General features: G+C 34.6%; 1 protein-coding gene across 3 annotated transcripts in view; it reads right to left on the reverse strand.

The window, feature by feature from the left end:
• Positions 1-10,496, reverse strand: part of LOC149553255 (putative protein phosphatase 2C 60) — a 107,513-nt gene extending 97,017 nt beyond the window's left edge. The window contains exons 1-2 of one of the 3 annotated variants that reach the window (XM_089788721.1): positions 10,178-10,496; positions 9,625-9,975 (exon numbers count right to left, since the gene is read on the reverse strand). In XM_089788721.1, the coding sequence (XP_089644847.1) occupies positions 9,625-9,928 (304 nt within the window). In that variant the 5' untranslated portion in view covers positions 9,929-9,975; positions 10,178-10,496. Of the gene's footprint in view, positions 1-9,624 lie in introns of all 3 variants that reach the window. The other 2 variants (XM_089788720.1, XM_089788719.1) reach the window with 2 other exon arrangements.
• Between the last annotated feature and the right edge of the window lie 14,211 nt (positions 10,497-24,707).

Below are 24,707 nucleotides of genomic sequence, written 5' to 3' on the forward strand. Positions count from 1 at the left end.
TTAAGGATTCTTCTGATTCTTTACATTTTAAGAAGTAAATCCATGTTTTCTTAGAGAAATCATCTATAAAAAGTATATAGTACTAGAACCCTCCAAGAGAAGGAACAGACATAGGTCCACATAAATCTAAATCAACTAATTCTAAAACTTTGTTAGTTTTTCTAGTGCTATCTTGAAATGGAATTTTGGTGTTCTTACCTAGAGTGCATCCTTTGCATATGCTCGAATGATTTTTATTCAACTTAGGTAAACCAGTAACCATCTTCTCCATAGTCGATAAGGCTTTGAAGTTTAGATGTCCTAACCTTCTATGCCACATTTCGTTTATATCAGCAGCTTCATGAATTAAGGCTTGAATAGGTTCTAAATTTAATTCATACAACTATCCCTTTCTTTGACCAATGAACTTTGATTTCTTAAATGAAGAGTTCTTAGACCAGGTTGTTACTTTACCGTCCATGAATGCAACTTTATGTCCATAATCTTCAAGTGTTGTAACAAAGATTAGATTCCTCTTGATTCCTGCTACATAGAGTACTCTTTTGAGATGAAGAGAAAAGTTTCAAGGTGCAGTTCACAATTCCTTTGACAGAATGAGTGGAATTATTACCTATGGTAACTTCGTCATTAACTTCTTTTGATATTGAGTCTAGTACTTTTTTGTATCTTGTAATGTGTCGAGATGATCCACTATCAATTACCCATGCTTTGCTTGATACTTCATTCGACAGTGCTGAATACGATACATGTTTCTCAGGATCATAGTTTTCCTCTTTCCTAGTAGCGTTTGTACAATGTACTTGTTGCTTTGTATTCTCAGGGCAATTAGATTTAAGTGTCCAATTAGATCTATAGCCATAAGTGATAGCTCTTTGTCTTCAATTATGGTCCCTATACTTGCAAGTTCATCTCTTAAACTAGCCACCCTTAGGAAGTATGAATTCATAGATTCTCCCTTCCTTATCTTAATATGATTTAGTTGCCTTTTTAGTGCAAAGGTTCTAGTTGAATTGTTAACCTCATATGCATTTAATAATGCACTCATCATATTAAATGTTGTCTGATGTTTCATTAGCATAGGTACTATTTCATTTTTAACTCCATCTAATATGATTTTCATGGCTTTCCTATTTCCTTTAATCCAGATAGTTTTATGAGGATCAGCATCAGGTTGCTTGGATTCCTTATCAACAAACTGTATTACATCATTGTCTTCAAGAGTCATTATCACTCTGAATTTCCAAGCAACGAAGTGTTCCTTTCCATCAAACCTGTCTTCGGCTCTGATTGCGCTGACCATTGAAGGTAGAAGAATGTTTGCTAGATATGTTTTAAATCTAATTGTTAATTCGTAGAGCCAAGGTTTGACTACCAGAGCTCTGATACCATGTAAGTTTTTTGCAAATTCTAATAAATTAATACTAATGTAATGCCTTTACTCTTGCTGAAGATAGTCTTTAAATATACCAAACCATATATTAAACATTTTGCTGTGATGTATAGTTCTGCAATAAAATATTTATCTCTACTATAAATCATATGAGCAGTAAGTGCTAAAGGCGCAAACTTGTATTTTATGTGTGTGTCCTTTATCCACATTCACACCCCATATATGTATAACAACCAAGGGGCATGTCCTTCTCTAGGTCGGCCCTAAATTAATTGTTTCTCATAAAATAGGCATCTCTTGTGGATGGTCATTAGTTAGTAATTAAACTAACCAAGTTTATGCAATTAGACTTTAACAAAAGTCCCCCAAGGAGATGCCGATCACAATAAAGACAATAAATAATTATATAGGCCTGTTAACCAAGTTTATGCAATTAGACTTTAACAAAAGTGCCCCAACGAGATGTCGATCACAATAAAGACAATAAACAATTATTTAGGCCTGTTCAACCAGGGATTTCACGCATATATTGGATCTTCACATCCTCCTCTAGCTCCTCACATCCTGATGATGGATCATTGAGTGTGATCCAAAACGTTGATGCAAAAATATGGCACACAATCGAATCCAAAATATGCATCTGTCTATATTGGATCTGTTCGATCTGCAGATTCAGATCAGTATGATATCAAAGTTACCTCATATAAAATTTAACAATTACCACTATGGGAATCTTCCGAGTAGCTTTTTCTTCCACACCTCTAGAAAGACCAGGGACATTGGTTATTCCAAGAAGATAGAAAGGCTTAACCTTGAATAAGAGAAATCTATTTTGTTCATTATTGATATGATTTTATCTTTAGATTTCTTTCACGAACTTTATGAAGCTTTGTTTTTTTGTTTTGCAAGGTGAAAGATGGAGATGATGTCAAGAATGAGCTTGAGACTTCAAGTGGAAAACCAAGTAGATGCTATAAGAAGATGGCTTGAGCCCAAGGACTCAAGTGAGCAGGAAAGATTCATGTTCAAGCTATCAACCCACAAATTCATATTGAAATCAAGAGGAAATTCAAGAAAGCACAAAGGATCCAACTACATGAGGGCATATTCAAGGAAAAATTTCAAATGTTGAGAGATACTTTTGCAATTTTAGCAAATGTCTTCTACAAGCTAAGACTCCAAGCACAGGATAAGGATGATGACATGGCACTTGTTTGTCTCCTCCAATTGGAAAATTTCAATTTCAAGCACAGTAAATCACAACATGCCAAGTGTCCTATTTTCTTATTAGTTGGAAGAAGCATTGTAATTTTCTTATTGGCCCATGAATTGGTGCCATCATGTAATTGGTTGTAAATTTGGGAACCCCAATTAGGGCTTGTGCGGAGAAATATCGGCCCTTGATCTAGAATTGATCTTGGCCCTTCGTTGTAATGGAACTACTATAAAAGGCCAAGGCCTTCTCATTTGTAATGGAATTAGTTTTAGGAGGTGAGATTAGAGAGCTAGAGTAGAGTAGGATTGCTAAAGGAGAGACTTGATGACGTTGCTGCTATAATACTTGTTAAAGTAATCAATAATTCATTGGTGGTTCTCCATGGTGTATTACTTAATATGCTTTGCATAATTGCATGGTTTCCTCAATCTAATTGCATCAAGGAGGCATGGATGAGTATAATGACAATGATAATCAAGAGGGAAAGATTTCATGCATTGTGTCACAAAAAGGTGTTGAAAAGAAAATCAAGGACACAATTAGTTTCACCCAAGGAAGAGGAGACATTGAAGATGAAGACCAACATCATGGAGAACTAGAAGAAAGAAGATCACCACAAGTTTGAAGAAGTAGTCCTTGGTGAACTTTCCCTCATACTACAAAGTCAATTTTTTCTGGATGACTTGAAAGAAATTCCACGTACCCTTGAAAAGGAAGGGAATGAGGTGGACAAGATGAACAAGGAATTCCAAGATCTCACATGCAAATCTAAAAATGAAGAATATTTTGACAAAGCATTTCAAGACATCATCACCACCAAGTTCTTTGGGAGGGTGCTAAATGATATCATGAAAGAAGTTGATTCATTGCCAAATGCATTTCAAACTAATCAAGTTATTGCAAGTGGCATGGTTCACCGTCAACTTCAACCTCCAAAGATCTTGCCACTTGATATTGAATTTGATGATAAATTGATGAAGATGTTGGATGATCTCCCTTTAGTCTCGGGGATGCTATGCTTGATGAGATTCTACATAGAGAATCACAAGATGTTCCTAAACAAGAATCTGCATGCAACATCGTGGAGGAGGATAAAGAACAATTGGAGTTGATTTCACAATTGGATATTGCATTTGAACACCTTGGAAGATATTTGAAGGAGAAATTATCAAGAAATGTTTTACTTTTGAGGATGCACTTAGAAAAGCACACAAGGATGCGTGGTTTGTGCAATACAAGGACAAGCCACCTAAAGCAGTATTCCAAGAGCTTGATCTCAAGAGAAATGTTACCTCAACAAACCATGAGTTTGATGCTAACACTAGAGGGGTAATCCACCACCAACTACAACCTCTTGAAGCTGTGGATGATCAACAAGGATTTCAACATAAATTAACACTTGAGACACTTTAAGTTGTTTCTTTCCTTGCTTCTAATGTTGAAAAAATTAAAAGCTTTTATTTTGATTATGGAGATTTAGGAAAGAACACTTGCATTTGGATTAACCATGGACTACATGAATTGCTTCAACGGTTGACCTTGCATGATGATTTTCTTGAATTTGAAAATGAGGTAGTAAATATTTTTCGGAGTACAAGGATAAGAATGCCAAACTAAGAACCCCTACCCAAGCCTTGATGTTGTTGAACATTTTGAGAAACCGTGCTAGATCAAGTGTATATATTAGTTTGGTTGGTATCATTCCTTTGGGATTCTTGTGCATAGTTAGAGTAGGTTTGTCTTGAACCACTTGGCTCAAGAGGTTTCGAGTAGGTTTCCTTTCCATTGATTAGACTAGGTGTTTTCTTATCGAGTTGGGAAGTTAATTTGCCCCAAGTCATTTGTCTTGATATTTGTTTGAGTGGCTTAGTTTGCTCTAAAGAGTTTGTTTGTAAGATTGTCTTGACTCATTTGACCCGAGTAGTTTAGTAGTTGTTTTCTTTTGTTGTCTAGCCTCCTTTAGTTCAGTTGTCTGCTTGGTTAGTTTAGCTAGAGGGATCCAAACTTGTGAGAAAGGCGGGGGGTGTTAGACGACACACGTTGATATTTCTCCCAATGGATCTATTTGGTATATTTCTTGGATATCTCTTTGTGAAGTTTCCTTGAATTGGAGATTGGATTCCTGATAACTTTATCTTGCGTAAAAGATTTGTACTAAATTTGGATTGAATTCATTCGATCGGTTTTAGGCATCCAAGTCTTTCAATTACAACATGTTACTTAACATTTAGTTGCTCTAAATTCTTCAAGAGTTCTCAAGGTAAAATTGGGATTAGTAAAAATCATACACCTACTTCAGTGCCACTCTGGTTTTCCAAACCCTCTACGAGCTTTATTGCTTGTAAGCCAAACAAAAGGTTGAAAAAAAAAGCAATATCAAAATAGAGAAAAGAAAAATGAAATTAAATGAAAATGAAAAATGAAAAAATGAAACAGTTTGGCTATAGGTGTGTGAATATCTCTATCGGTGTTATAAAAATAATCACTAAAGGTAGACCAATGTTTGTGGTTAGCTACAGTGATAACCTTGTCAGGGCTATGGACACCTGACTGGCAGCGAGGCTCTATCCAGGATGCTTTTGAAGTAAGGATATCAAAATAGCTATGTCCAATGGATTTGAGGCGCTTTCTAGGTTCTTGTCGAGCAAGGAAGGAATACACTTGCACACACGTGTGCGATCGAGGATGAAGGTGCTTAGCTCAATTTGTGGTTCCTCCCATTTTGAGTCCATTTCCTAGTTGTTTGGTAGGTCAGAGTGGAGTCCGTCAAAGGTTCTTGGTTCCCCAAAAGTCTTATCCTTGAAATGTTCATTTCTTTGGATGGGTGCTAGATGTTGTGGGGTTCTCACACCATCGCCCCATTGCAAATGGGGACCCCCTCTTTTCCTTTCGCATATAGGAGTCATTGTCTTAGACGGTTTTGGTTGGAAACATTTTTTATTCTTCGGTTCCGAGGGTGAGTTTGGGGCAATTTTGGCTTGTTGGGAAGTAATGTTTGTCCAAGGTTTGTGTGAAGGTTTTGATGTCATTTTGAGGTATTTTTCTTAGCCTAGGTCCTGGTGGAAGGGTAGAGTTTTAGTTTAAGTGATAAAGGTTTACATGCTTGGGAGATGGGAGAAGGATTGTGGGCGAATTCGAATGTTTAGTGGAAATACTTAAAGTTTAGGATTCCCACCAACTATCATTTCTCCCCAAAATCTCAAGATTTCCTTTTGGGGCAAAGTGTTGTGCAAGCGTTGCAAGGGATTCTTATTATGGTGGCAAACCAATCAATGCAATGCTAAAATGATGAAGAGAAGGGTATAGCAAACCAATCAATGCAATGCTAAAACAATGAAGAGAAGGGAAAACAATAATTTTCATAAGGATAACTATCGCAGTTGTAAATTTGGCAACCCCAATTAGGGCTTATGCGAAGAAATCTCGGTCCTTGATCTTGAATTGATCTTGGCCCTTTGTTGTAATGGAACTACTATAAAAGGCCAAGGCCTTCTCATTTGTAATGGAATTAGTTTAAGTAGGTAAGATTAGAGTTAGAGTAGAGTAGGATAGTTAAGGGAGAGACTTGATGAAGTTGTTGCTATAATGCTTGTCAAAGTAATTAATAATTCATTGTTGGTTCTTCATAGTGGATTACTTATGCATGGTTTCCTCATTCTTTCACTTGGCGTAAATTTCTTTTCATGTTGAAGTAGTTTAGTTGAATGGAAGTTGTTGTGGATGTTTACTTGTTTGATTCAAACAAATTTGGTCCACTAGCCTCTTGCTGATGGTAAGGGTGCCTTGTGTGGTAAGCCAATGATTGAATGCACTTAGCTTCAATTGATGTTGAATCTTTAGTTTGCATCCATTTGATGGGATTGGAGATGAGATATTGATTAGAAAATCATTCGAGTCTTCCTCAAAAGCTTGCACTAGGTGGGTGGAGTCGCGAGCGAAATTACATTTAGTAGAGTTCAAGTCATCCATGATTCGTTGCATTCGCAGTTAGAAGTAGAAGTAGAAGTAGAAATAGAAGTTATAAGTTTAATTTGGAGTTGAAATGTTTGGTAAAAGTGTTGATCTATTGCCGAATTTTTGGCGTGACCAAGTTTTTCAAAAAAATTGGGTCCCCAACTTATTGTCAAGTGTGAGTTTTTCAGCTACTCATACACATACATAAACAGCTGTCTAGATGCCAATTTACATACACAATCAAATAACTCACAATTCACATATATATACCACTGTTGTCTCATGTACATGAGTTTGATGCATTTAAGAAAATCAAAATGGTCTCTGTGTGCTTATAAAGAAAATCACACGACCTTCAAATGGCATGAATCATTGCAGTTGTGCCGACCATTTTGAAGGCAAGATAAACTGCATATTCTGCATGTGCAAGTTTTTGAGAGCATGTGGGCATAATCTCAAACATCCATATGTTTATTCTTCCTGCCTACGCATGCGCAACAGCATATATGACAATAAGTGGACACACATTTATTCATGTGTTCACAGGAAAGAGAGCATATTTGTACAATTGAATTTTGCATCAGGCTATGAGCATATATTCCCAGAAACAAATAGAAATTTGACATCAACCACTGAAATCAGGGCCCAAGAAACAGACAACAATAAAAAATCATATAGAACCAAATGCGTGTTTGACTCTCTGGGGCCATTTGGTTGTTGGTTTTATATTCCGGATTCACTATTCTGGCATTTGATATTCCGGATTTTATATTCTGAAATATGTTATTCCACGCGCATTTGGTTCTACAAAACTAAAATTGGAATTCGTGTTTGAAATTTGAAATTTGATTCCACTGTTAGATCCAAATTAAGCATTTCCCCGAAATTCGTCATTGACAGAGTGTTGAGAGGGCAGGCTGAATCAAAGGATGCAGATCTCGGTGTGAATGGATCTCTGTAATGGATAACCGATGGAATTCTTTTCCATTCCCACCTGAAGCAAAACACAGACATTCCCACCAGACTGCGAATAATTACTATTTGGGTGGGAGTGATCTGGGTGAATTAATTTAAGTTGAAAAAAAGAACAGATTCATGTGGAAAGTAGAAAATGCAAAGGAGAGGTGGTGTAGAGTGGATATCAGGTTGCCGAAAAAAATCAGTACCATTGCAGCTAACAACAGCAGATGGGTTATTGCGGTCGCTGAAGAAATCAATGTATACGACAGAAACTTAAGCATGGTGCCAAAGGTTGCAATTGATGAAGTTCATCCGGAACTTGGGATACAAATACAAGAAATGAAAAAAGATCAACACGGCATTGTGTCAATGAACCCTCCATTATTGTCTTTCGATTGTAGAATTTGTAGCTACGTATGGTGGCCTGGGAACAAAGATTTGTCATATAATGTTGGTTGTCAATTTCAGCAAGGAATGACTTACAAAAGCAATGGAATGACATAGCAAAGCATCGGATCCAAAATCTTATGAATTATGAATAAGTCAAAATTGGACTAGGAATTGCAATTCCGATAACACCTATCTAGGTAGAATAGCAAATGCTTGTTTTGGGGCCAAAATGAGAATACGTATTCCTATTCCCAATCCTGATTTGGTGCACCTAAACTGAGGATTTAAAATTTTGGGAATTTGTTCATTCCTATTCCAATTCAATTCCAGCAGCCAAATGCTTGTTTTGGGGCCAAAATGAGAATACGTATTTCTGTTCCCAATCCTGATTTGGCGCACCCAAACTGAGGATTTAAAATTTTGGAAATTTGTTCATTCCTATTCCAATTCAATTCCAGCAGCCAAATGGGCCCGCAACGTTTGTGAAGCAAAAGAAGTAGAAGACGAACCATTTCCTTATACCTGGCAGTTATAATCTAATACATGAAATCTTAACACAAACACACAAAATTTGGGATATTTATTCGCACAGCAATCATCTGAGTGAATAAAGACGAAGTAGCTACATTCACCAATTATTTTTGCCTAAAGGATGTTTAAAACCATATCATTTTGCCTCATATGTATAGGAAGAAGTGTATATACTATAAATCCACGCACAGAATATATAATATGCATACAAAGATGTGTATAATCCACACACAGAATAAACACGTCAGTATGTATCATCTTCTTTATACCAACACATTTGGTAGACCTACAGACAAACCCTGCATAAAATCTGATATACCAAAACCATTGCCCAACAAGAAATTTGACATACACAAATGCTCCACACAAGCCCATGATGCAATTTGAAATACCCAAATCAATGTCACGCAAACCCAACATAAAATATAAAATTCACAAATTATATTATATGTAAACCACCAATGCTTAATTTTATAAGCCCAAATCACTAATACCCAGTGAATATGTCAAATGCTATGAGCTTAAATGGTAAATTCCAGATAGCCCAGTTTAAAGCATTCAAGACAAAGCCTACCCTCCAAGGTATATTCGCCAAGCAACACAGTGACAATCAAATCAACGTACACTAATATAAAATAAATATGATGATCGGATCAAAATCCATGCACCTGCCATAAAATTTGTCATACTGAAATTAACATGCACACAACACATAAATTATACGATATCACCAAAGTAATATAGAAACATCAGCCATAAAATTTGTCATACTGAAAAGAACCAGCATACCCAGCACAAAAAAATATATGGTACAAATTAATCAATTTGTAAACACCTCCCATAAAATATCATGCACAAATCAGTAAAATCTTTCATTCTTTCAATCGGTCTATACACGAAATATATTTGATATAGTGAAAACAATACGCACCCTCCACATTAAGAAAAACATTAATACCCACAACCCAGCATAAAATTTGATATAAGCAAATCACTGTACAGCCAATAGCCAATATATACAAGCGACCATCATGATATTTACCACGCCCAAATCAAAACAAACACTCAATACAATATAAATTTGATAAAACCAAATCAACATGTACAAAAATTAGGTACCAGGGCAACACTACCAACCCTGCCCAAAAATAATTAAAAAGAGGTGAGACGACACTGTACATACTCTGGAAATTGCGATAGAGATTATCATTGATAAAGCGAGCTGCCTCTGGACCTCCATGGCCATCATAGACACCAACAAAAATGCCAGCAGAGGGTGGGCCTGTTGACTCCACCTGGCACTGATCCTCCATGACATCATTGGCCTGAGCAACAGCCATTGAGAATTCCCCTGCTACGTGATGCCCAGAGTCCTTAAACCAAAGAAGGCCATCCTGCACTTCCTCCGTAACATCTGCATTGGTCTGAACATACTTCTGTATGGACCTCCAACAAGAAGTTACTCGATTCATTTCACCACCAAGCATCCCTCATTTCCCCTACAAAGGCTGAACCCGCCAGGTCTTATGGAACCCTTTTGAGTGTTGAAAAAGAACAAGAAATGGGAGAGGAAAAGATTGAGAATCACTAATCAAAATATAATTAGAGCCAGAAACCCAAAACAATGAACACAATTTTTTTACAGACCGAAAAAGGAGAAAACACAAGGTCAAACAGATGTGTCTATCCAACCGATCCAGCTACCAAAACGATCTCAAGCAATCTGATTTTCTTACCGCCTAATAATCTAGTTTTTCAATCTGTTTTGATTTTCACTGCCCAGTGCCCGCAACATACATCTTGGTGTACTTGAGCTGGTGTTTGAATGGAATAATGGCACACGTGTGCATGTAATGCATCCGATAGAGAGAAGTTCGGGTGCATTCCTGCCAGCTCTGGGCACTATATTCAAGAACAAGAAAAATTAAAAACCGGATAGCTGAGAAATGTTGTGCGTGTTTTCAATTCTTGATCTAATTCCTCTTTAAAAATAATTTCTATAATAGATTCGTTGGTTTTAAATTTTAAGTGTGTTCTTGGACGTGGGAAAAACTGATTTTCTGAATTCGGTTGTTTTCAATACGGATCTAATTCCTCTTTAAAAATAATTTCTATAATAGAGTCGTTGGTTTTAAATTTTAAGTAAAACAAATATATATTTTCGGCTGTTTTCAATTCGGATCTAATTCCTCTTTAAAAATAATTTCTATAATAGAGTCGTTGGTTTTAAAAAAAAAATTCAAAATAGTGATAAGCGATGGTCTTGGATTGTTTCATCCTTGGTCCAATTTTATGTAGATAAAGTTATTGTTAGTTTTAGTTTTAATTAGATCTAGAAATCCAAAATAATGAACACACTTAAAGTTATTGATCCTAATCTAATTTACTTCAACTAAAATAATCTTTATTTTTTGGTTTGCATTTATTTATGTATGATAATTAATCAATCGTTTTTCCATTCTTAATGTATAGATATTTTTAATATATATAAATGTGTATATGTATGTGTATGTATATATGTATGTATGTATGTATGTGTGTGTGTGTATGTATATGTGCATTATATATATATATATATATATATATATATATATTTTTTTTTTTTTTTTTTTTTTTTTTTTTAATTTTTTTTTTTAGTTATTTATTTATTTATTTATTTAATACATGTATGTATGTATGTATATGTGTATGTGTGTATTTAATACTTATTATCTCAAGTTTACTTAAGCTAAACTTTAGACATATAATAATTAATTATTTTATTAAATATAATCATGCAACCTAGGTTATATATTTATTTATTTATTTATTTAATATATATATGTATGTGTGTATATGTGTATCTATGTATTTAATACTTATTATTTCTAGTGTACTTAAGTTAAACTTTAGACATATAATAATTAATTATTTTATTAAATATTATCATGCAACCTAGGTTAGATTCATGTTAGGGTTTTGATCTCCTATTAGAAGAATTGATCTTTGTAATTTATTAATTCACTTTTGATAATAGCAATCTCTTTTTTTGCTCATCAAGAATGTCTCGTTTATGAATCTGGGAATTCCAGTCTCCATAGCTTTTGCTTCTCTCTTTCTCCATGACATGTGTTTGCATGTAGGTGATTCTTGGAAGTTGTGGGATTGATCTTTCATCAACTCCAACATGATATCAGAGCTCCAGATCTTCATGCCCCTATTCTGTTTATGAAAGGTTTGGCTTGGCTTTTAGATCTATGTTTTTTCTTTTAGAGGGTTTCACTTTTCAGAGTTATTTTGTACTGTACCTGGGGGGGGGGGGGGTCACTTTAAGCCCAAACAAACATCATTGTTGAGCTCAAAGCACCCAAAACCCCCTATTTTCATAGATAATTTGTCCAATTTGGACACAATTAGACTTTGAGGCAAAATAATATTGCTTCCAAATCTGACACGTTTCTTGAGGCAGTGATTTTTTGATTTTGCACATTTCCCTAGGCACCATTTAGAATTTTTTGATAGTCATGCTTTTGCCCGCTTTTTGACCCAATGATTTTTGCATGCAAATTGAGATTTTTTGGCACGTAAATCGAGACTCTTAGGCACATAAATTGTGATTTTATGTATGAAAATCGAGATGCTTTTGGTACAAAATTGGTAATTTCCTAAGGTAATTTTGATGCTAGTGAACACATTTCCCAATGTATGTTGACACTAATCCTGAGGCAAAAAATTGTTCTTCCAGTGTTTTTTTGACCTACCTATGGTTTTTTGTTTGTAACTTGCTCATCCAGACTCCCTTTTTCACAAACAAATATCGTCAGAAAGTTGGTTCTAAGCCTATTGTGATGGTGCAATTTATTTGGATTTTTGATGATGTTTGGTTTCTAATTTATGTAGTCAAAGTCAGAGGTTTTATTTTGCACTCTAGGAGACATATTTTGAGACATTATATTTTATAGATTCTACTCCAAACACATCTCATTCAGTTTTTTGCTTTTCTGCATTTTGATGGATATCTTGGTTGTTTTAGGTTTGGGAATCAATTTTGTTGTTTCAGATATTTTTCATAGTTTATACTATCTATTGTATTAGTATTATGTCTCTTTTGATCTTTGTTGACATCCTTTTGTAGAATTTTTGCAAACACACTGAGATAAAGTGTCACTCTATTGCACTTCGAGATCTTGCACATCTTTGTATTTTGTTGTACTCACACTACATTATAAAGTGCCTTGGGGGGTTTTATGTTGGCCATATTCATCATCTTCCTTTGTCAAGTGAGTGTTCCTTCCACGACATTAGCCTCATGATGTGTTGATAACACTTGTTAGTATAGGTTTTTGTACTTCTTTTGCACTCTCAATGTTCTTGATTCTTATTTATGTAGGAGATTTTGCATTCAGTTTCAGTGTTCATGTCTTACCTCTCAGCATTATAGGGGGTTATTTTGGTTTTATTGCTTTCTTGGTTTGATGGAGTGAGCTATGTATTCAGTATTTGATCCTATGTACTAGGCGATTGCAATGGCTAGATACCTATGCATTTTGTTGAGATGGATCATTTTCCATATAGACATTCTTTCATTCCTATTTTTGGAGGCCATGAAGATACCTTCCATCTTTGATTGATCATCTCTTTAGACTTAGTCTTCTCTACCTGGTCATGTTTTATAGTGTGGAGGTTCTTCAAATCAACAGTTTGGCAGTATTTACAACTTCATGTTTTTGTGGTGTTCTTCATGATCATCCTTTTATTCTTATCTTCTGGAACATTTTTACATCTCTTTTTGGAGTGGGGTTTTTTCCATGTATTGTTCTCTATTTCTCCTCTTTTCAGAGATTTGGTTGTGTTTGGGTACCTCATCAGACCTTGTTGTCAAAACCCAATTTCCTTTCAACGGTAGTTTCTAGGTTTTCAGCTACTCCCTAACTTTATCTTTAGGGGAGGTGTTAGAGTAATAAATTATTTTCTTATTAATCAAATCATATTGATTTAATTATTAAGTCATTTATTATCTCTAGTTCACTTAAGCTAAACTTTAAGCATATAATAATTAATTCTTTTATTAAATATTATCATGCAACCTAAGTTAGATTTTTGTTAGGGTTTTGATCTCCTTTTATAAGGATTGATCTCTTTGTAATTTATTAGTTCACTTTTGACAATAGCAATCTCTTTTTTTGCTTATCAAGAATGTCTCATCTATAGATCTAAGAAGTCCAGCCTCCATAGCTTTTCCTTCTTTCTTTCTCTGTGACAAGTGTTTGCATGCATGTGATTATTGGGAGTTGTGGGGTTGATCTTTCATCAACTTCAACATATTATATATGTATGTATGTATGTATGTATATGTATATGTATATGTATGTATGTATGTATTTGTATGTATGTACAAGTATATATATGTATATATATGTATGAATGTATATGTATACATATGTATATGTATATCTACATATTTACGTACATACACATACATATATATACATATATGCATGTATGTATATATATACACATAAATATATACATACTCTTTATAGATAAGTTAATATTTTACTCTTTATCATGACAATTAGAAAATGCTATTGATAACTACTGAGAGTTAGATAGACATGTCTCTATGGAGACATGCCTCTTAAAATTATATACATATGCTTTGGGAAGGTAATTTGAAACACACATAAAATCTATCAGTGCTATTACAAGTTACAATAGTGATAAAGCTATTAAAATTTAACATGGATTCAAAGCATGTTTCAATCCAAAGGGAGCAATTTGTTTGTAGAGTTTAGAGATATGTGCTCATCATTTCTCAAGCAGTCCTTTGGACTCACCAATAAATAGTGATTGATGGCATACATCGATGATATGGAAATACAATTTAAGTGTTCATATCAAAACAACTATGCAATAGCAACAAAAATGGGAAGAAGACATGAAGTTGCTACCCGATATGACTTTAATCAGATTGAGAAAAATATTGTTTCTTGCCAATTTGTAGATGGTCAATAGTAGTCTTACATTGAAGACTATGATTCAATACATGGTCTTGTTCTACTATTGTCAAACCTCGCGACCACCTTTAGTGATTTGGAAGGCCTCTTAAATTTGCAAAACATGAATCTTGTTTAATTTCAAAAGCAAATACAAGCATTGATTGGATCAACTAGATAGATGCATGTCTCAGGAATTACACATCCAGGATTTTCTTCAGCTAGTTCCTCTTTGATTATCCAAGAAGATCCTCGTGTTGAGAAGAGGAGACTTTTTTTGTCTAGAAAGATCAATCTTCCAAATATTCCACCAGAATGAGACAATCTTCCTAACTTCATTGAATTAGGAGCCAGTAAGGATGATTTTGTAAATGATGAGTGAAAGGGGATACCTTCAATTCGACTAGTAACCATCTTAGATACATCTACTGTAGAACTCAACATGGAGGTACTCGCCTGCTTGGGGACTGGTGTGTCACAAAAAGATATTGGTGCCACTTTTGTACTTGCTTTCCAATGAAGGTAGGAGAGAGGTGGAGACATGCATGAGTTATTTCCTAGTGACGATCTTCATTTGGTTAATTATGTTAACTATGTTGATCCAAACGAGGACATTCTAATAAATACCGGTAGCAACCTAGAACCCTTTCATCGTATGGGTGACACAAATGAGGAGGTCAAATGCATGACATTCTTGGTTGCCTCACTCTTGACATTATTCACCAAATCGCCCAACAAATTTGTTTTAAGGAAACATTGTATATAATATTATATACATCAAATTTCAATAGTGATAATTGTAGGCTAAAGGGGTTCCTCTATGATATGTACTTATCACATATTGGAATGCATAAATTCTAATGTTATGTAGGGTTTTTGAGAGGCTAAATTGTCATATTGGAGTTCTTATGAATGCTATTAGATGTCATCGATATGGGAAGCAAATGAAGGTAATGATCAATATCCTTGAGTACATGATGAACAAAACTAAACCACACAAAAGATCAATGTGGAAATACATGAGAATAGTTTATCATACATTTATGTTAGTGTTACAAACCAAAAATGCCCTCACTTTACATATTGCTCTTCTTACTCTCTAAGATGTGAAGATTTAACTTGGTACCATTAAGTAGAGATTGAATAACAAGAGTTTGAAGGTTGTTGGAAATGTAAGAGGAGTAACTGAGAGGGGTGAATCAGTTACCACAAAAACAAATCATTGTCCTTTAGATGTCAATACAAACTTCCACTTATCGTGTAATATTGGATAGCTCGATTAACACTAGACTATCATTGTCACTCGGTTAACAAAACAATCATAAGACTATTAAACTCTTTTATCCCTTTAGTAACTTAGTTTTAGAAATGTGGAGCATAAGAAAATAACATGAACACAAATAACACCAATATTTAACTTAGAAACCCAATTTGGGGAAAACCACCTTGCAACTAGTCACAATAATTTTCACTCTTCTGAAGTGAGCCCTGTTTAGGAGCCAACCATGTTAAAGGTTAGAAAACATACTATTAAGTATGACTTTGTTAGAGGATTTGGATCACCCTCTTAGGAGTGGCCTAGTTAGAGATCTTCAAACACTTCAATCTTGAAATGTCACCTTGTTAAAGGATTTACAAAATGATTGTTAAGTCAACTCTATTAAAAGATTTCTTTACTACTACAATGGCAAGAAAGCAACAACAATTTGACCTGATTTATGAAGTAACTATCTTGTAGATTTAGATCTTTATCCTGGCTTGACCTCTAGATCCTTCCTTATGAGATGTTCTTTATAGTTTTCCTTCCACACTTTCCTACTTTGCCTTTTTTATTTTTTCCTTCACTCACACATCCATCTTTTTCACATTCCACTACTTATCTATTTGTCTTCTCAACTTGACCTTTCTTATATATCATAATCTAGGAAAAGTTGGCTTGAATACCCTTTCAAAACATTAATAAACATCCAAGTAGTTGATCTCCATTAATAAAATATTTGACAATTACATTTTGTTATCACAAGGTCAACACTATAAAAAAACACACTTAGTTGACACTATAACTTCTTCAATGCCTGACCACTCGGTCAATACTACATGCCTTTGATGCCCAACCACTCGGTCACTATTGCAAGCAAGAATCCTTTTATTAACTGACTGCTTGGTTACTATTAAAAAGTCTTCATCACCCGATTGCTCAATTAATACTGAGATATACAAGGTTAATATTGCAAACTCTACATTGTTTGGTTAATACTAATATTTGTGTAAACATCAATGACAATATACAGTTGGAGAATTATTTCCAACAAAGGTATGTCAACAAACTGCAATCTTATATGCCAAAATACTATGAAGCAGTGTCAAGAAGAGCAGCTCATGGGACATAGGTGGGCCTTATGAATACTTGGAAGAAGAAAATCTAAAAGTTTTGAGATCCATCTTGTTGGAAATTGAAAGCTATATAAAACTTGTGGAAAGAAATGTTGACATTGTGTGCTTTCAACATATGAAGATTTTCAAAGGAAAACTCCCATCCCTTCTTGAGTAGATACAAATAAGAATATTTGACACAATAACAATATTTGACCAACAACAATTAATACATTTGGATACATTGAAAGGGAAATTGGACCATAGGATGTGCTTGGCTACTTTATTGAATAATTTAAATATCAATAGCATGTTGCTTCTCTAACTATTATACAACTTTGCATTATCAAGGTAATCTAGTAGGACTTGCAAATGAAAATATGTTTCAATATGTGGAGCATGCGACCTCAACCAATCAAAGTTTTTGCTATAAAACAAGATATGTCTCATGCAAAGTTACATTTATTTAAAGAAAATGACAATCAACAAAGGATCAATAACCTTTAATGATAAAGTGTGATGTGGAACAATGCATTGAAAGATATGTTTGATTAATTATGTAGAAACAACATATCATGGAGTCATAAAATGAAAATTTGTGAAGGTTTAAAAATAAATCCTAAGTTTTTGTGAGAAGTAAATCAAGGGAATTTTTGAGAGTAGCTTGCATTAAGAAGGATATTAATGAGCATTTGCTCCTAAATACTAAGATAAGTATTTTCATTGTCTTTTGAGTACTACTTTTATTTGTATATCATAGCCAATATTTTTTTTATCATATCTCAACATTTAATATAATAGTTATTTACTTTATTATGATTTGTTTCCCTTGATCCTAGGATGATTCTTTGCAATGAAGAAAAAGAAGAACAAAAGGAAGTTTGCCACATTTGATGTGATGAAAATTTATTCAACTATATAAGAGTGGGAATTTTTTTTAATTGTGGGGGGGGGGAATAATTAACAATATTTCATTCACATTTAAATTGATCCTTAAAAGGGAGATGTCAAAGAAGAGACACATCAAGGATGTGTAGGGATGTTCTAATAGGAAAAGAAGGTTAGTACATTAGGCATGTTACCAAATATTATTTAGAAATCAATTTTTGATAGAAACTCCAGACAAAGTTTTGATCAAGAACTCATTACTCATCTGAGGATCATGCTAGATAAAGTGAGGCTCTTGCATAAAAGATATTTGATGATTAAGACTATGAAGTATCTTTCTATATATAAGAGGGAGTCTGATAGTTCATTAGATGCAACCATGGAAAGAGAGGGAGCAGATAGAAAATATGCTTTAGTTAAACTTTTGATGATCTTGGTTTGATTGATTCAAAGGGAGAAGATCATGTTGAGATGGATTCTCCAATGATCATAAACTATAACAGTTAAAGGACTATAATTCATGGGACAAAGTTTCATGTATGTAAGTTGGAATGCCTTATGCTATTAGGATACATATTGAACTAGGGAAGCGTGACATGACTATTGGACATATAAGAGGGGTAACTAAGAGGGGAGGGGTGAATCAGTTACCACAAAAATAATTTCCAAATCCCTTAGATGTGAGTACAAATCAAAATATAACTTCTACTAAAACTCAGTTAACATAGAGGCACTTGGTTAACACTAACAATTTACTTTCACTCGACAAGTACTGAAATATCAACTATAACTCGATAAATACTGAACATGCAAATCTTAAGATATTAAGTGTGATTAACCTCAATTAACTTAGTTGCATACACATAAAACAAATAGCATGAATAGAAGTGACACCAAGATTTAATGTGGAAACCCAATTTGGGAAAAACCACCAATTGTAACTAGTTATTGTTTTCACTCTTCTGAAGTGAGCCCTATTAGGAACCAACCTTGTTCAAGGTTACAAAATAAATTGTTAGGTGTGACCATGTTAAAGGATTGAATCAACCTATTAGGAGTGGCCTTGTTAGAGGTCTTTAGACACTTCAATATAGAAATGCCACCTTGTTAGAGGATTTGGCAAATAGCTGTTAAGCTAACTCTATTAAAAGATTTGATACAATGCTACAATTATTAGAGAGTAACAATGATATGACTTTATTGCTGATGCAACTATATTGCTGATTTCAAATATCTATTCTAGCTTGAATACTTTATCCTCCTTGATCAGATAAAACTTTGCAGCTAGGTCAACTCAGGATACTCTGTTATCCTTCCAATTGGCTTCCTTGGTTTATGTTTTCAATCCCATGCTTCTCCTCATTCAATCCCACAACTTGACCTTATACTTATATCTTTTCCCTTGTTAAGTTAGCTTGAATACACTTACAAATATTCAATATTCAACCCTTAAGTCAACTAGACTTAACAAATAAATTCATTAAACTAAATATGTTGATTTAAGAAAATCCTTCGTTAGCCGACTCAGCTCAGTAGACACTAACTCTGAAATTTTCTTGTGTTAATCAAGTGAACTCAATTAACATTGTAACTTTGTAAACTTCCTTTCGTAACTGAGTGAGCTTGGTTAACACTGGTTCCATGCCAACTTTCCTTTGTTAACCAAGTGAGCTTGGTTAACACTAAACTTCTACGAACTTCCTTTTTGGTGCCTGAGTGAACTCAATGGACACTGTCTTCTGAACTTGGTTTACTCTAGAATGCTTGGCAGACACTAGAAACTTCCTTCATCGCTCGAGTGATCTCAACAAACACTGACTAGAAAAGATATGATATTTTGTGTAACATTAATGACAATATATATTGATCAATTATTTTCAACAATCTCCTTCTTTGGTATTGATGACAACACAACATCTCATAATACAATGAGATTTTAGAGTAAAATAAAAGTAAGGATAATATCCCTAGTTTCATTCTTATTCTAATCCATGAGAACTCCCTCTATCAGTGTGAACTCCCTTTGACATCAATCTCTCTCTCTGGAATGATTTTTTTACTAACCATAGTACAGTGACTGAAATATCAAACTCTCCCTCTTTGATATCAACTTAAGTTCATTCTCCCTCTTTAACATCTTGGACATATATAAAAAAAATCTATGATATATAATAGTAAACTCTTCCTTTATCAGACATAAATTTCTCTGATGTATGATATAATTCTCTCTCTTTGACATCCTATGCCAAAGATAACATTCAATGAACTTCTATGTACCTAATGTATTGATTCATATGTAATCTGCCCTTTACAATACTGCATCAACTTGACTGATCTTCAACATGCTTGGTTGATGCATCACTAAAATCTAATTAGTGAGCTTCTAATAAGGGAATCACCCCTAGCTTGGCTCTTAGATACAAAAATGCACCCTTAGGTAATGGCTTGGTGAATATGTCTGCAATCTGTTCTTTTGTATTCACATATTTCAATCTTACTTCCTTATCTTGCACCAATTCTTTTAAGAAATGATACTTAATTTTAATGTGCTTGGTTTTGGTATGCATCACAAGATTCTTGGAAATGTTAATTGCACTGGTGTTATCACAAAAAACAACGACTAGATCTTTAATCTCTTCCTTCATACCTGTCAACAATTGTTTGAACCAAACAATATTTGAATAATTGATTGGTGTAGCAACATATTTTGCTTTTTTTGTTGACTAAGATATATCATTTTGCTTCTTGCTTGTCTAAGATGCTAGCCTCTTTCCAAGAAAGAATGCTCCACCTCTAGTGCTCTTCCTATCATCAATGCTTTATGCCCAATCAACATCAACGAATGCTTTCAATTCAAACTTGTCTCCTTTCTTGTACTACACACCATAATCTTTAGTACCCTTTAGATACCTCATGATTCTTTTGATTTCCATAATATGATTTTCTTTTGGATTAGTAGAGAATCTTGTTGTCATTCCAACTGTTAATGCTATATCAGGTCTTGTATGCACCACATACTGAAGTTTTCCAATTATTGATCTGTATGTAGTATGATCTACTTCTTTTGAATCATCATCTTTGGAAAGCTTATTTCTAGTAGACATAGGTGTTCCAACTGGTCTAGAACCCTCCATTCCAAACTTCTTTAGTATCGCCTTGATGTATTTTGATTGAGTAATATAGATACCATCCTTATTCTATTGATCTGTAGGCCAACAAAGAATTTGATCTCTCCAAACATTAACATCTCAAATTCCTTGCTCATTTCCTCAAAAAAAGCTTTGCATAAATCATCATTTCCATTAAACAATGTATCATCCACAAATATTTCTACCAACACAATCTTCTTGTCTAGTCCTTCTTTGATGTATAGGTTGTTGTTATCATTAGTTCTTTGAAAACCAATCTTTACAAGATACTTGTGTAAGCTCTCATACCATGCTTTGGGGGCTTATTTGAGACCATACAAAGCTTTGTGTAGTCTGCAAACCGTGTCCCTTTTTCTAGGATCAATGAAACCTTTTGGTTGCTCAATGTAGACTTCCTCTTCTAAGATTACATTCAGGAATGTTGATTTTACAACCATCAAATACACTTTGAATCATTTATTTGATGCATGTGCAAGGAGTGTTCTAACACCTTCAAGTTTAGCAATAGGAGAAAAAGTTTCTCCATAGTCAATACCTTCCTCTTGAACATAACCCTTGCAAACTAGCCTTGCCTTATTTCTTGAAACTTCTCCATTCTCATTTGATTTATTTTTGAATACCCATTTTGTGCTAATTATATTCTTATCCTTGGATCTAGGAACAAGAGTCCAAGTCTTATTCCTTTCAATCTGATCAATTTCTTCATTCATATCTTCAATCTAACTTTCATTCTCTACTGCATCTTTTATAGATCTAGGTTCAAATTTAGTAAGAAAGCATGTACCTTTTAACTTGTTCCTTGGCATTGTACCAACTGATTGATCTCCAATGATTTTCTCAAGTGCATGATGCCTTCTAACATATCTAGCAAGTCTGGGTTCCTTCTTTTTGAAGTCATTAGGTTCACCATGATCTTCTATTTGATGCTTGGGTCCCATTTTCTATGACTCGGGTCCATCAGACTATGACTCAATTCACTTGTTGATGACTCGGGTCCTTCTAATGACTCGGGTTGCACTTGTTACAACTCGGGTTGAACTTGATATTTTGGGGACTCAAGTGGTGAAGGCTATTGATTCCCACTTGCTTGAATGTTAGGAATAGTCTTAGGCTCATAGTAAACAAAGTTTATGTAGCCTTTAGCTTCCTTACTGCTTTGTTCTTTGCTCTTTTCTACAACTCATCAATCTTCACATGTGCACTTTCTATATCCTTATGAGTAGATAGATTCAAACATTTATAAGCTTTGCTCTTGTTGGAATATCCCAAAAATATTCCTTCATCACTTTTCACGTTAAATTTTCCTTTTCTAGACTCCTTCAGAATATAACATTTACTATCAAATACTTTGAAGTAACACAGTAGGTTTGTAGCCATACCATAATGTTGGTAAACATATTAGTCCTTTCTTGTTTCTTGTGAAGATATGACTCTTAATGCCTAAATGATGAACAATATCTATTTACAATAGTTGAAAAGCCATTCTCTGATTATTGGCTTCTCTCTAAATTGGTAGGTACAGCACCCTATGTGAATGATGTTCAAGGAATTATGTTTTATTCCTAAAACTAATGTGGGGTATGCTCTTAACCTGAGATCAGAAGAGGCAAATCAAATTAAGCCTAACTAGAACTTTATTCAAGCAAGAAAGACTTCTCAATATTGAAACAGATTCATGTATCCACACATCTTATGAATCCGTAAATCTATTTGCATAAGACTAGAATAAGTTGAAATTCAAATCTAAACTATAACTGATAAACCAAGAATCTTAACAAAATCTTTAGCCGAATGAATCATAACAATACTTATCACATTCATTCATGATCTTGGAAATAGGGGAAAGAAGCTCTGTTCCTCCTTAATTCTCTATAAAACGGAAAAGAAACATAGACTGAACACAATACCTACTGGAACAGAAAATGATTGACATAAAATACCATTTAATTGACTTTACAACAAAAAGTACTTCACACCAAAAATTTGCCGACCTTTCATTAATAATTCAACTTCATACATATAGTGTTGAGAGATGACCATTACAATAGGAATTTTAATCGCTTCATCTTCTGAGGATGACAAATGGCAAGATGCTAGTTTGTCATATTACAAAATTTACAAAATTGGTAGAAGTCACAAAAGAAGGTGAAAAGGAGGTATCATCGAATCATTTAGACTTCTACCCCTTTTCAATTTTCACCTTATATGCCTTGGCGGCAACTATAATGGGAACTAATTCCTCATGACTAGGCACGTGTACATTAGTGAATCTTAAGAGCCATTTGGAGTGTTCTCGAGTCAATTCTTTCACAGAATTTAGATGTCCTGTCAATTCTTCAGCAGCTATGTGTATGCATCCACCTAGTGTCTATAAATCTATCACTATATTTTGAACGCTTGAAGCCATTCTTGACAGGTTACTTAAATACATAGAGAATTTGTTCTTCATTATCTCTACTCCAATAAGGTCTCTCCCTTGACCACTAGTTTGTGGATTAGTGTGTAATCCCTTCATCAATTCAAATGCCCTATCTTGAGTTCTGTTCACTTTATCTTATGTTTCTTTGAGTCATTTTTCAACTTCCTAAATCATCTCTAGCTTGAATTGCATACCTTGGAGCCATTCAAACAGGGGTTCAGTTCCTTTCTTCAAAATCTTTACTTCAACTGCCTCCTTTGCCTTCATCTGGATAATCATTTTCAGGAGAGAAATACACTCATCACATCGTGCCTTCTCTACGATCAAAGTGCATTGATTAGATGAGATATTATCTTTCTCAATCTCCAATCGAAGGATAACATTCCTAATTTGATCAATCAGAGCAACTCCATCTGCATTGAGTTTATCAATCCACTCTTTCCCAGTTTGACCAAAATGTCTATCTTTTTGAAGCTGTGAGATGAACTCTTGCACCTCTTCTACTATAGGATTTTCAGTAGCAGGCACACCAGTAATGGTTGCCAATGGAACAACTAGCTACCTAATGAATCTTTTGAGTTCCTCTATCTCAGCTTTCATCTTAATCTATGATAGTTTGAGGCTTTCTAATTGACCTTCTACTATCTCATTGCCTAATCTCCATAAGCCAACTTTTGTATCATGCCTGGCCTCTCCAAGATCAATTGAATGCAGAGTGAGGTCTTCAGGAGTCATATCCTCAATCCTCCCTGCTTTATTTGGTTTTGCAATCTCCATAGTCAAATGTTAGGTATCTAGATCTTGCCCAAGTATGGACAAAGTTTTCTGTTTCTTAGCTTTTACCATGGCCGACCCAGAGCATATCGCTTGAGACACAACATCCTTTGTAGGAACACTTTCACCTTTCCTCTTTCTTTTTCTTTCTAAGGTGTCTTCAAGCTAGGACTCTATACCAATCACCTTAGAAGCCATTCCAAGTGACTCTATGCTAAACATTTTCTTCTTTACTAGAGTCATTGCTACTGTTGTTGCAGAGAAGGGGTTCTTTGGATCTTGAGAGAGAAGTCGAGATGAACCTGAGACATTCTCTTCTTCTCGAGTTCTCTTTGCAGCTTCCTTGAATTCAGTGGACTCGTTGCTGCTGCTCTTATCATCTCCAATTTCTACTATCTAGATAGGAGAACTAGTTGGCTTCAAAAGAGAAGCACCTACAGATGGAGTAGGGCTATGATGAGGAGATGAAACTGGGGTAACATGTGGAGATGGAATTGGGGTAGTGTGATGAGGTGAAGCTGGAGTGGTGGTTCCATCTTTTGGCTCTTCTATCCCTTTTTCTTCAGTACCAGCTTGAGCTCCAATCACTGGTAGAGAACCTCCTCGGCAAGTTGGAGCTATTGAAATATTTTTCTCTGGGGGTTGATCACCTCCTCCTGTAGATTGAGCTAGCCCTTGAGTAGCTGAA

This window comes from Cupressus sempervirens, chromosome 6, assembly GCF_028749045.1.
Source record: "Cupressus sempervirens isolate cs-2001-9-10 chromosome 6, ASM2874904v1, whole genome shotgun sequence".
NCBI classification, from domain to species: domain Eukaryota; kingdom Viridiplantae; phylum Streptophyta; class Pinopsida; order Cupressales; family Cupressaceae; genus Cupressus; species Cupressus sempervirens.